The sequence below is a fragment of the Medicago sativa genome, chromosome 3, assembly GCF_051527215.1.
Source record: "Medicago sativa cultivar Bolivia chromosome 3, Bolivia_mono, whole genome shotgun sequence".
NCBI classification, from domain to species: Eukaryota; Viridiplantae; Streptophyta; class Magnoliopsida; order Fabales; family Fabaceae; genus Medicago; species Medicago sativa.
Window position 1 is genome coordinate 49467256 of NC_140751.1, and position 14609 is coordinate 49481864.

General features: G+C 33.5%; 1 protein-coding gene and 1 long non-coding RNA gene across 2 annotated transcripts; both read right to left on the bottom strand.

The window, feature by feature from the left end:
* Nucleotides 1-4204: 4204 nt before the first annotated feature.
* Nucleotides 4205-6432, bottom strand: LOC146937947 (uncharacterized). Its single transcript, XR_015033337.1, has 3 exons — nucleotides 6168-6432; nucleotides 5929-6000; nucleotides 4205-4511 (listed from the first exon to the last, which is right to left on the bottom strand). It is a non-coding gene; the product is annotated as an uncharacterized LOC146937947 (long non-coding RNA).
* A 1923-nt stretch (nucleotides 6433-8355) lies between these two features.
* Nucleotides 8356-10223, bottom strand: LOC146937948 (serpin-ZX-like). The gene is made up of 2 exons (XM_085752029.1): nucleotides 9756-10223; nucleotides 8356-9453 (listed from the first exon to the last, which is right to left on the bottom strand). The coding sequence occupies exons 1-2, from the start codon at nucleotides 10143-10145 to the stop codon at nucleotides 8665-8667; spliced, it is 1179 nt and encodes a 392-aa protein (XP_085608155.1). The 5' UTR covers nucleotides 10146-10223; the 3' UTR covers nucleotides 8356-8664.
* Nucleotides 10224-14609: the final 4386 nt, after the last annotated feature.

The following is a 14609-nucleotide window of genomic DNA, read 5'->3' on the forward strand; positions in this document are numbered from 1 at the left end:
GTGTTTGTTTTCTTTTGCCTGATGTTGTACCAGATGTTGAAAACATATGTTTGCATGTGAAGTTCTCCTTATTATGCATGCTTGTATTCAGGGGGAGTAGTATATGTTTGTTAGTAGTCACTCTATGGTTGAAAACATCCAATTGTCTGCATGTTTATGTGGGAATTTAATTTTCCCATTCTGTTTTTGTGAGGCATATGATGTGTGTTGTTTCTGCTGTTGCACCTCTGAGTTTCTTTAGTGTAAGTTCTGCAAGATGTGTTCCGTTCTTCATGGTTGTTTGCTTATGTTGATTGAAGAAATGGATGTGTGTTATCTCTCGTCTTTGTTTGGATTGGCCTCAGTTTGTTCTAGCCAAAAATTTGCCAAAGGGGGAGATTGATGGATATTTGTGTGTTGGCTTCACTTTTGCTAAAACAAATATTCATGTGTGATGTTGGATACGATGTTCCAACATCCTAGTACAGTTCAGTGTGCCCTGAAGTTGTGCCAAGATTCATGCACGCTTTATCTTTTTAAGGAAACCACGCCTTATTTCTTGTTGGCCAAGCTGCGTGCTTTTTGGTACAGAATCAGTTGGTTTTGTTATTTACTAAAGTTGTGACAACAATTTTGAAAACTTTGGATGTGTTTAGATTGTTCCTAAAGATGTCCATACTTTTTAGGAGTTTCCATATTTGTTACGTAGATCAGCTTTTGGATCTACTTTTGTTCTGAAGCCCAACAAGACTATTTGACCCGTATAGCTTCAGTATATAAACAAGACTTCAAGACCTAATTCATCACCGAAGTCGTCATTTCATGTTTAGAACTTTTAAGGTTTTGAGTCTTTGGTATTTGTGAGCCTTTCGTGTATCATGTTGATACATGTTTAGGACTGAGTTTTGAGTTGTAATTTGTTCACTTCTCTGAAGCTTTAAAGCAAAGAGATAGCTAGATTGTAGACTACACCAAAGCTGTGAAGCAAGGTGTTAGGTAGATCGTGTTTGAAGGTAACTTCATCTGATTTGTTTGTGTTTGTAACCTAATAATCACAGGGGCTGTGATTGGTTGTAGGGAGTGAGATGGGATCTCAGATCTAGGAGTTCCTAGGTTAAAGTCAAGACGGGTAGGTCCAAGGTCTTTAGTGTAAACGAGGAGTTTGCTGAGAGCTAGAGAATAAGGACTACACTACTGGATTTCCTCCTGACTTGGTAGCCTCCAGAGTAGGTGACGTTGCATCGAACTGGGTTAACAAACTCACTGTGCCATTTACTTTCTTGTCTTTTATTTTCCTTGTTTATTTATGTCCACTGCTAGCACGATGTTCTAAACATCTCATTCGACATTCGTAATCTGTGCCAGCCAGCCAGAATTTCACTTTTTACTTTCTTTTATAGTGATCTGTGTCAAAACTTGGGTTTCAAGCCTGATCTGATTTTGTCTAATTGTGTGAATTGGATCAAGTTGTTTGCTTGTAGTTTGGTTTGATATAAGGTGAGTTCCAAGTACAGCAGTCCTGCAACTCCAGCAAACTAACTAATTTGTTCCATTTGGAAGCTTTTCGACGCAAATCAATATGAACTACTACCTGAAATTGAACATTTGCCAAAATTAGTTTCTTCACGGTATGCTCAGTTTATAACATTTGGCTAATGTGAAGCTCAGTTTCTTCTCGGTATATTTTAATATGTAAATCTATGTGAGCTTTTTTACCTTTATTTTAATGTTTAAATTCACAGAAAAGTTTATGTTTGATAGATATATTCATCGTTAGCACAATCAAGAGCTTTCCCTTTTGAGCTGGTATTTCGAATAATCTATTTATAGAATAGAAGCATTGAAGCCTGGATTATAGATACAAATATAGTATGACATGGGTATAATACAACACGGCTACAAAGATATTTTTGAAATAGAGGATACTATATAGCCTAGATATCTTAACAAACCTTTATAAAACAAAAACCTTATACAGATGCATGAAGTATGCTTGTAAAGAAGGAGACATTAATCACTCCGTATTTATAACAATGTACTTGTGATTATTTGAAAAAAAAAAAAAAAAGATAATTTGTGCTATATTATAAACCATATGTATGGATTAACAAAAGTACATTTAGTAGAACTATAAAGATGTTTCAGGAAGTGCCCGGGGAGTATTTAAACAATGACTTGGTCTGATACAACACAAGTACGTACCTTAACAAATTTTATAGAACAAACAATTTGTACAGATGTAGAATATTTGTAAAGGAACATACATTGATCATTCATTATTAATGTATAACTGTGATGATCACAATTTCTAAGAAGATACTTGTGATTATAACAAAAATAATATAGTTTCCGCTTATGTCATACTATATTCTAAACCCTGTGTTTGTATATCAACAAAATCATATTTGTAGAACTCAACAAGTTTCAAGAACCACTTAGGAAGTATCTTAAAACAAAGTTTCTAAGAAATAGTATAAAACATGAGTATGGTGCTCGATACAGGTACAACATCGATACTTTTCCTTTTTTATTTTTTGGAGTATCTAGGCGTCATAGTCTTCAAGCTGTCATAGATTCATGTTTGTAAAGATCTCCAAATTTTTTTTCTGATTTCTGTATTTATTGGCATCAAGGTAGAAAATTAACTTGAATGGATCATGGGGCCATAGCAAAGACACCTCACCCTATTTCTGAATTAGGCATAGACTTCGTTACTATGTTGTCTGTGATTATTGCTTGTTCTGACATCAAAGAAATCTAATGTTGTAAAACTAATTAGACGTAAGAATAAAATCCAGAATCAGCTTTCTATGTGGTAGATTTAGCACCATTCCTTGTGCTTTTAATTCAGTATGCATTACCTGCACGCATACTGGTTGGTATATGCTTACACATTTGTTGATCACTTCTTTTCAGATTGGTCCTTTACTTGGATCTCAAGGTAGTAGGCAAGAATTAAAGTTCGAGTTCAACTAAATTTGCAGTATTGAATCAGATACAGTCAGTACGAAGTTACATTTTTCCATCGTGGTATGAATTGTGTTTTTCTGAGAGATCTTGTTATACACAAACTTTGTGTGGCTTCAGTCGGTCTAGTTTGGAGTCCTATCTCCTATGTCTATGAGACGAGGAGTAACGTAAGGTGCAAAATCTAAATGAGATGCAATCATGACTGGTTTCTGTGATTTGTGATACTTGTTCTATGCAGTCAGACACATGGTTAGATTGATTGTGTTTTTTCATTTTGCAATTTTAAAAACTAGAAATGAGAAAATGTTTTGTTGAACACTTTCAGAAAATATACCAATCAAACGAATATTATACTTTTCAAAAGTAGTAATTAAAAAGACATGTATTTTTACTACAAATACGGTTATCCATTGAATTCTCATTTTAAAGGAAAAAAAAAATGCTAGATGCTCCTTTTAAAAGAACTCGTGCTATAACTTTATTGTTTCAGAGCATCAATGAGAGTAATAAATTAGAACTTTGGCAAGAAGAGAAGGCGCAATAACAAGATTCTTTTCCTAAGAATATTGACCTGATATTATAGTTAAGTGATATTAAAAGCATGGCAGAGGATCTAAAACTGTATGATGTTTGCCCTTTCTGTTTTTCTTTATAATAGTTTGTACTTGTAATTTTCTAGTTATATTCTTTGATTTGGTTAGTATATTGAAGGGGATTGCTATACATAGTGAGAAAATCCGTCGGGAAATTTCACGAGGACGGCGTGTCGCTATTTAGAGTTGTGCATAGAATACATGAGGCAATTTTAACTAGGACTTGGGTGGAAAACAAGATACATGGCCAATGAGAATGACTTTGGGATAATTTGGCTATAATGTTATCGCTAAAACTAGCATTATCCTATATTGTATGATTAGAACAGGAAGCGAAAATTGCACTTCCCATAAATAGATCTATCAATCTCTAAAATATAGAAATTTAGAGGTTATCTTATGGGAGTGGTTATGGTGCATAAGGAAATCCTTATGCACCATGCATAAATCCCAACATAATTGCTTCCTACACCTCCAAACGCGAAAACAAATTGAATCATCACTGTCGTTCATCATCATCACCACTGGAATCTTCAATTTCATCAACATTGTCGTTCATCATTGTCACGACCCAAAATTCATAATCGTGACCGGCGCACGAACTAGAACATTCTAGTCCGGCAAGCCTATTATCGACACTAGACAAACTATAATTTAAACAATTTACAAATTGACTTATATTTAAAATAATATCCACTGGAATTTCGACAGAGTATCCTCTGTATTTTTAATATTTTTCAAGATTTTAATCCTGCTTATGAACCTGTATTCTCATCCAGAGTTCCAAAATGACATATTTACATCTTTGTACATCTTAGAAATAAACAATCCTAAACTCCAAATAGCTGCATATACTCTGATTCAACATATACATAAACAAGAGAGACAATCATCAAGGAAACCTACCACCAAGAGTGACACAGATGAACTTCAAGTCTACTAGCAGCTCTTACTTAGCTAATTGGAAATCTGAAAAAAAATAGAAAATGAAAGAGTAAGTCACAATGACTTAGTGAGAGACAACAACCACCACCACTAGAAGGGAAACACACATGGGCACGATTACTTACTTTTCTCAAATCAAATTTTTAATTTACAAAGTTATTAACCGTATAAAAATGTAATAAACTCACAATCAAGTGTGCCATGAAGATTCGAAATCTTTGTAAATTTATCAAACCAAATAAGACTATATCAAGATTCCAATGTTGTAGAGAAGCGAACCCAAATCCACAACTTTAAAGAAAATATATAAAACGCGTATAATGAAAAAGGAATCGAAATAATCAAATCCAAATAGAATATAAAATCAAATTCCATTTAATAATACCAAGATAATAAACTTTAGAGTATAAAAATCCAACTTTCGTGAAAATAATCAAATGGGTGAATTGAGAACTAGCTTCATCTCGTTGATAGCCCTCTCCTCCTAATGGTTACCTTTCCATAGGGGCGGCTCCATCTAACGGATAGCTCTTTTCTCTCAACTCAAAACAAAAATATTTTTATAATAAACTCAATTTAGTGAAAATAATAAAAATGGGTGAATCGAGAACTAGCTCCATCTCGTTGATAGCCCTCTCCTCCTAATGGTGGCCTTTCCATAGGGGCGGCTCCATCTAACGGATAGCTCTTTTCTCTCGACTCAAAACAAGTGTAAAACATTTTCAATTAGGTAGTTTACCTCTCGTTGATAGCCCTCTCCTCCTAATGGCGGCCTATCCATAGGGGCGGCTCCATCTAACGGGGTAACGATACCTAATTGAAATCACATACTAGGTGCACCTAGGTCGTCGTCATTATAACCGTAATTTTCAAACACCGTTCTTAAAATACACGTTTAAAATCATATTTCGCAACATAACAAAACTTATATCAAAATACGTTCATCAAAACTAAATCGAAAGTCTACTACTTATCATCATAAGTAAATCCAAATTCAAATCGCGTACATATTAATATCGAATCCTTTCAAAGATGCATATTTCAAAACCACGTTTCACAACATATCAAAACTACTATGAAAATACATACAATCAATTTCTCCATTTCAATCCCTCTACTTTATAAATCGCAAGTAATATTCAAATTCAAATAGAGCTCATATTAATATCGTAAGTTTCCAAAAACGTATTTCCCATATCTCCAAAACACATGTCATAATATATGCAACCAAATCTCAATTTCAACCATTTGCCCAATAAATCAAAGATAAATTCAAATAGAGACCATAATAATATCGATGATTTTAAACATGAGCATCATTTAGAAGAAAAAATTCAAAGGGTGTGTTCCCCATTTTTATAAACACTTAAACATACAAAATTATCAAAATATCAATAATATTAATAGTGAAAATATGCGATAATGATCGTTATCAACTCACTGTTATGTCGAATAAACTAAGTTTTCTCTCTAACAACTCCTGAAGAACCATCTGAAGCGTCCAATGTCATATCTGAGCATCAATAATATATTCTCATGAATTAGAAACTCATACTACTACTTCACTAATTATAGTTAACCATAAAATCCCAATTTCATCTACACTAATCTCAACAATTAATTTCTAACACTAATCATGCCTCAATATACACTAATTGAGTTGTAAATTGATAAATATACCTCCAAGAAGTCTCAATGAACAACTTTCACCATATGGGTATTCCTCTTCTTTCCCAAGGCACAAACTCAAATCCCAAAATTCTACCAAATAGAGCTTGTACCATGAAATAGCTTAACTTAGATGTAGAGTTTTCTTAAGGATGTTTGATTTGGTGATATAATTTGATGATTTTGAAAAGGAAGAAGAAAAAGAATGAAAAGGAAAGGTGGGAACAGAGAGCTACGGGAGGGAGGGAGGGAGTAAGAATGAGGGAAAGGGTAGATTTTTTTTTCTTATGTGTGTTGTTTTCTCACACGTGTGTGTTGTGTTAATATATATATATAAAAAATTATTATTAAAACTTATTCATTTATTTTATTCCTCTCTTTTTTTTTTAAGTGAAACGGTTCGTTTCAATCATCATCACCGTACCGGAATGCCAAAACCATTTTGCTATGGAAATGGTTTCTGTGAGTTGTACTCCAAAACCATTTTGCTGTGGAAATGGTTTCCAGAATCTTCAATCTCATCATCAACACTGTCGTTCATCATCATCACCGTCATCACCGTACCAGAATGCCAAAACCATTTTGCTGTGGAAAACCATTAGATGTACTTAATGGTTTTCTTTGATCCAGCAGGGTGCAGTTGAAAACAGAACCGCCGAAAATCACATTCCTGCACCGTTTCCTTAGCATCTTTCGAGATCTTCGTGTTCGCCGGTAAAGCTTTTTTCATTATTCTGCTCACGTTTGCAATCGGTAGAAAAATTGAAACAATTGAAACAAACAATTTGAAACAATCGGTAGAAAAATTGAAACAATTGAAACAAACCCAGCGATCGTGTTTCCTCTGCGATCACGTTCAAACAGAATCTTCAATTACGCCAGAGCTTCATCTTCGCGTTCTGTTCGGTTTCTAAAACTGTAGATCGAGCTTGTTTTGTTCATCTTTGTGTTTTTGTTTGTAGATCTGAGTAGAGAAGAGAAAGAGGAGTGATTTGGTATAAAAAATTTCAGAACAAAGTAAAAAAAAAAATAAAAATACTCCAGCGTGGCGGCTCTCCGACCGACCACCGCGCCGGAGGTGTTTCGACCACCCTTCCCTTTCTTCTCCGATCTGCTGTTTGTAGAGAGAAGATGAAGCTCATGCCTCTTTCCTAGGATTATTACAAGTGTCCAATTAATCTGATGGTTGTGAAGTCCTTATGCATTGTGCATAAGTTATGGCTTATGCACCATAATTTTTCCCGTAATCATATGCTTGATTTAAAAAAAAAAATTATGTACGTGCGTATCAGTATCTAATTGTGCACGCACCTATACTACGTATCCGGGATTCACAGGGCACAAGTTTGAAAAATGGCGTGATTAACTATGTTAAGAGCAGTCTTGCACATACAAAATTAGCTATGTTTTGTTAAAACGTACGTTATGTGTCAGAGTGACATATTTTAGGATAAAAGGAGTATTAGTTAAACAAAATCAACAAGAAAGTTACTCATTGCAATTTGGACAAACAATCAATTGAGATTTAAAGTTCTATTAGCTATATGTTAGCTTGTTAGTGTCTGCGATCAACTCAGTTGAGATAATTTTCACGGTTGTGATGCTGTTCCACCCATTTTTCTTAAAAAAGTGACATGTCTAGTATGTTTTAGAAAAAGAAAAAAGAGTAACCGATGGAAGATGAGTCATTATTCTAACGTAAGCTCAGATATGTTTCTATAAGAAAATGTGAGGTACATAGATACAGCTCATGAAGTTAGATTGTAGTCTAGAATCTAAAGTATTCATGTGTGAACTCCCCCAGAAGTATGTTTCAAAATAAGTTCTAGAATCTTTTCCATGTTTGCTTTAAATTTTCAAGCCATTCCTATCCCACTTTAACCCATAGAGGTTTTCAAGTTATATCTATCTTCCAACCTCGATACATTCATATGTTCCTGTACTTTTGCTTTTCAGATCCCATTTTCTCCCATGTCACCATATAAACTATCATAATTGACCACTACAAGCAATCTTTATTATACAATCCATTGAAAATAAATAAATAAATAAAAGTGGACATCAATAACTGTTACCTATCAACAAAAGTGGATATAAAGTAAAGAGCAAAGCAAAAATGGAACTACTGTTTGTTGAAAATGTTATCAATCCAACACCAAAATATAAGTAACCACTAGCTAAGCTCGCCTAAAGCAGCATGTTTAAACAACAAAACATCATAATAAGATTGAAGAAACAATTGATTTGTTATTTTACACTAGCAACCTGATATGGAAAAAATAATTTCAGAGATCAAAGGCACACAAACTAATGACAGTAATTTAATTCTTCTGACCACTCTCTTTCAATTCATATTCTTAAACTCTTACCAACATTAATAAAAATTCCGAAAGTGCTGATATGTTATAAAATAAATCCTAATAAACACTTGTAGACTCTTCCCCTAATACATGCCACTCAAACATGGATTATATCCCTATTAATCTATTGGCAAGCCAATCTAGTATGATTACCCAGCAAGAGGATTGAGCACCTGTCCAACAAAGAGGATTGTGCCGGTCAAATCTTCTCTTATTAGAAATAAGAATGGGTGGTCAGCTACAAAGTCTAGTCGAGGACGAGGACGGCTTATACCCATGGCTGTCAAAGTACCATAGGTAGCAGCAGCAGCTTCAGTGCCTTCTTCGTTTACTTGGATAAAAGACTTTTGGAATATTTTAGAAACAAACAGGTCTTGACCGGCAAGTGAGTCCACCATTTTAGTCAAACCTCCGGGATAGAAAGGTAAAACCACTCCTAGGTCCTTCAGCATATCAGAAGTTTCAAACCCAAATGAGATATTGAACCTTGGAATTCTGAAGTCACCTACTTTAACTTGTGAAATAGAATGAAGCTTGTGGTGTAGTGACTCAGATTCAGAAGTCATCTTCTCAACCAAATCTGAGAGTCCATCTTTCGCATCTGGAAGAATAAAGTACATAGAGAATTGACGGTCATAATAATGGCCTAGTTTATAAGGAAGTTGAAGTACTTTAAAACCATCGGAAGCACGAATATATTGATCCTTCATGCTCGTCATGAAAGGAACCTTGATTGAGCTGCCATTGAGAAGGTGAAAAGCATAATCTTTCGTTTTTGAAGCATCAAACTTCTCAGACCATACTCCTTTGAAGTAGAGGGCATTAGCAAAGATGAGTCTCGTTAAGCTGTTGACCACCCCTGGTTGAATAACTCCTTTAATAAGGCCATTTGTCTCTTTTTCAACCCATGAATTGACTTCATTGGTCACTTCAACAGCCTAACAATTCATATCAAATTTCAAAATAAATTATGCAAATAGATAAGTTGAGAGTATTGAAGTATTTAATTTATGTTGCTAAATTAGTTGGATGTTAAAAAACAACATGGTAGTTTCAGTCAATTTGAATTGAATCGATAAATACAAGAAAATATAAGATTCGGGAACTCTAATTTGATAGAAAACAGTAATCAAACATGGATTCCTAAACTAAACTTATACTCATGAAAATAGAACAATGAAATCAAAAATAGAACAACAAGAAAATAAACAATTAAGAAACCCTAAAACACATTACATACCTTGTTCTGGAAATCAACGGAAGCCAACTTGGCTTGGAAATCAGAAGAAACGATCTTTTGGAAAGAAGTTTGAAGAGAAAGGGTTTGTTCAACCCACACACCATTAGCGACAGAGAGGTGAGGCCCGCCGGAGGGAGCAGCGTCTTTGAGGATGACAGAAACGATGCGAGAGGTGACGGAGTTGAGTTGATCGATTGATTTGAAACTAAGGAAATCGAGAAGTTGTTGCTGTGTGGTACCCTCAGAGCCGGCAGCGATGATGCTGAGAATAACTTGAATCGAGAGTGGTGAAAACACAATGTTGTTGTTGGATTGTTTAGAGAAGAGATGTTGGGCGATTTTGAGTGAAACGTTGGTTTGGTTGATCATTGATTCACGACGGAACTCCATTCTTCTTCTTCACGGCACGCGAGATGAGAGAAAGCAACAACCGAAGAAGTAGAGGAATTTGAGAAGACTATGAGGATTGAGACACTAGCCACTTGGGACCTATTATATACACATTACCCAGGTCGTAGACAAATACTTAAATGCCCTTTCATCATGAGTCGGTCATGAAAAAAATTATTTTTTCTAAAAATTATTTTTTTATATTTTATCAAATAATCAGATAGTTAATAAGATCGTAACCAACAATAAAGATAGTTCTTGTTTGATTTTTGAATGAAATAATTTTTTGTCAGTAACAAGGTTAGACTATACTGTTTGTCAAAAAGAATTATATTATATTTATTTATGTGTTCATATCCAAATTGATCAAAAGTAAAATAACAAATCGATCTATAAAAATAGAGTACCACACAAAACCAAAATTTATTGGATGCACTTTTGTAACAGCTGTTCAGATCGAATTTTGTATTCTTTTTCAAAATTAGACTCAATCGCATACATAAATATTAGTATATTATTTGTATGTTCTCGTGAGAAGGTTAGACTATACTGTTTGTCAAAAAGAATTATATTATATTTATTTATGTGTTCATATCCAAATTGATCAAAAGTAAAATAACAAATCGATCTATAAAAATAGAGTACCACACAAAACCAAAATTTATTGGATGCACTTTTGTAACAGCTGTTCAGATCGAATTTTGTATTCTTTTTCAAAATTAGACTCAATCGCATACATAAATATTAGTATATTATTTGTATGTTCTCGTGAGCTTAGCTCAGTTGGTATGGACAATGCATAATATATGCAAGACCACAAAAAAAAGTATATTTATATTTATTTTATTTTTTTTACTATTTCATGTGTTTCAAATCTTGCTGTCAACTTTTTTAGCGTATTATATGTTATACTTTGCATCAAACATATGATTTAAATGTATCCTTATAATATTAATTTTAATAGTTTTTTTTTACGAAAATGTAATTTAGACAATAAAAATCGATCTAAACTAAACCGTATAAAATTGGATCGAGCTAGATCAATTTTTTTTAGGACTCGCCCAAATCAAACCGAACCGTGAATAATTAAACTTTTGGATCAAATGAATTTTAGCATCATAATCAATCCAAACTGCACCACGAACAACCATAATTAATGAAAAAAATTAAAAATTATCCTTTGAACTCCTAAAACTTGGTTTTGTATATTTTTTTCCTTCACATTTCTTATGATGTTGCATCATAATCAATCCTGAAACTTATTTAATACTAACAAATACAAGCTAGGATAACCGGCTTCCTTGTCAAAACGAGTACAATATTTGGTCCTTTAAACCCCCTAATTGTGATATTATGTTTGTCTCAGATCTCATTAATCATGATATTCGATGTTGGAATGGCCCTTTAATTAATAAAAAATTTCTCTCTTTTGAGACTTAACAAATTCTTCAATTGTCAGTATCCTTTTCACAATTACAAGATGAATTTGTTTTTAAAACAAACTCCGTTTTGTACGAAATTTTTTGTAAAGACTCATAAAATTATTCATGATAGATTAATGCAGTAAAAATAATTTCTCCGTCGGAAATTTTCACATCAGAACACGTCGTATAAAATGATCGGATAAAATGTTATTTTATCGGCAAAAATAATTTCAGGCATTTTTATCGGTATCACGTATAACTGTCAACCACGATCGATTGCGTTTAAAATTAAGTGACGTTTATAAAATGAAAGTGGAAGTATAATCATGATGAGATTTTTTAGAAGTAACTAAGTGTATATGCTTAAAGGAATGGGTAGAACTTATATTAATTAAAGAACCAATTGTAACTAGTAAAGTCTAATGATGATTTGCTTTGCTGAGATAGAAAATGTCTACTTCCAATCTCTTGTTCCTCACACGGTTACACCACACACATACATACTCTAATATTTTTTTTACTTATTTATATACATGTATGTATACAAACCATAAGTTACTCATTCACTTCATTTTCTATCTTCTTTCTCGTTCATCTCTCTTCTCTTCCCTAACTTCTCTCTTCTCTCTTCTCTCTTCCTACTTCTCTCTCTATAAAACCATATAAACCTCCCATCTCTCTTATTCCTTCATTCTTCTTCCTTTCTTCTCTCGTCATTCTCTCTTCTCCCTAGTAGTTCTCTCATCTTCTTTCTTTCTTCTCTCTTCAACAAAAGAAAATTCCAAGAACCATTAGAAGGTAATAACCCATACAACCTCTACTCTTTCCTTTATTTTGATTTCTATTTCTCACAAAATGTCTAAAGAATCATAAACTCAAAAATAAACCTCTAATAAGAATATGAACCAAATCACTTTGCAAGGCTTCATCCTCCTCTTCCTTTTTGGCCAGCGGCCAGTTTTGGTGGTCTTTTTCTTACTGGTGTATTCTTCCCTTCTGTTCTGCTTGTTGTTGCTGTTTTACACCTATGGTTGTATGGTTTTTTTGCAACCCTTTTCACTTCTTATCTTGGGTGTTGATATCAATAAATCTTTGTTGCTTCAAAAGTTAAGAACTTATGTTTCATAAAACTTTTTATCGTTGACTCTCTTTGTGTAGTTTATAAACACGATCCTTTCCTCTTTTGTATTTACTCTATTTTTTAGTCCCTAGTCCTTCTTTCCCTTCATTAAACTAAAATTGATATTATTTTAAGAGAAAAGAAAAAAATAAATATATGGACATATTGTACTTTGATTTCTTCCAAGCCACCACCATAAAAATACTCTCTTTCATATACCTTACAAAATCTAAAAGGAAAAACCATTAGGATGACCTTACTCCGGTGACCACCATGCCGGAAAAATAACATGCTACTATTTTCTTATTCATTCATTTTTGGTTATCCATTAAAATTGTTTTAACTTCTCCATTCCCTTTCGTATTAACCTGGTTTAATTGTTCCCTACCACTTTAGTTTATTTTTTATTAAAAGAAGTCACACGTATATCCATTAATATCTATCTCTGAAGAAGAAGAAGAAGAAAAAAAATAGAACTACGTGGTCTAAACACATTTAGATAAGCCTTACATGTAGTCTACGAACTTCAAAATATTTTTGAAATATATATAGATATATATTTAAGTAACTATGGGACTGTCGAAAAAAAAAAAAAGATACAAATACAAAGTTAATTTATTAAACTCATAGGTTATAGTCATGAACTTTGAGAAGAAAAAAAAAAGAGATTGTGAGAGTTTGAGTGAGAGTTTAGAGAAATGAGTAAAAAGATAATTAAAAGCATTTAAATGGAATGGCTATGGATTCTTGAGGGTCTTTCATGACTAAAAGAAATATAAGGGAATGCTTTGCTCAGGTAAGGGCACCTATCCATTTTTAGATATATCTATATATGATAAATTGGTATGTATAATTTCTCCGTATTTTCATGTGTGATGGATGATGCTTAATTTCCAAGGTGAATAAATGATTATATATGTGCAGTCTTTTATGCATGAGATAAATTATTTACATATGCTTATGCTAAAATTGAGATGTTGTATATTATTAGAAATGCTTAGCATATAAGGGGAATCGTATGCTCATGCATTTCATAGTAAACGTGGCCACCAGAGAGGAGTCACGAGGTGCACACCGGAGAGGTGGCACGGGGTGCGTTTTAAAACCACCTTATCCCGTAGCGGATCATTGAGTCTGATAGATGAGTAGATACTCATCTCCTTAGTGGCGCGGCCACAACCCTCTGCGGAGCGGTATTAATTCCGAAATCATATGCACCAGCATATAGGCATTGCATTAGGAATCGAGTCTTTATAATTTTTAATAGTCTTAATTTCTACTTGTTTTCATACGTGGGTTGAAATGAGATCTTCAATCCACGTATAATGTTTGCTCTGTCTATGCTTCCTGTATATTTGTTATTTTCGGATTTGTGACCCTTTCAGTGGATATGTGGGCTATACGCCATTAGATTATGATAATTCCAATGGGAGCCGAGCTACCACGGTGGAAGATGACGATTCCACCTCCCCGGATGAGTGAACTATTTCGTCTATGGGATTTGACTAAGTTCGCAGGATAGATTACGTTCAAGGGGTATGTAGTCGAGACCACTCACATAGTCGATAGGAAAATAACCTTAGGAGTCCTTTTAACTTTAGGTAACAACTTTGTAAGGATTCCTTTTTATTTTAGTTAATACTTTGGTTAGGAAATTCTCCCTCTGTGTAGAGATGTAAGTGTGTTTTGTAAGTTATTAAATTGTCATTGAAAGCTCTATATAACTCTGACCTTTATTTTGAAAAAGGAAACTTCACTTTATTTTTTTATAAAAGTCTATAACTTGTGTTTAATAAAGTTTAACAGTTTTTTTCATTAAAAAAAAAAAAAAAAGACACAATTTTTGGTGCTAAAAAACGGGGCGTTATATCTACCTTGTCTTACTTTCATCCACGTTTTTCCCATTTGTAGTGTTGTACA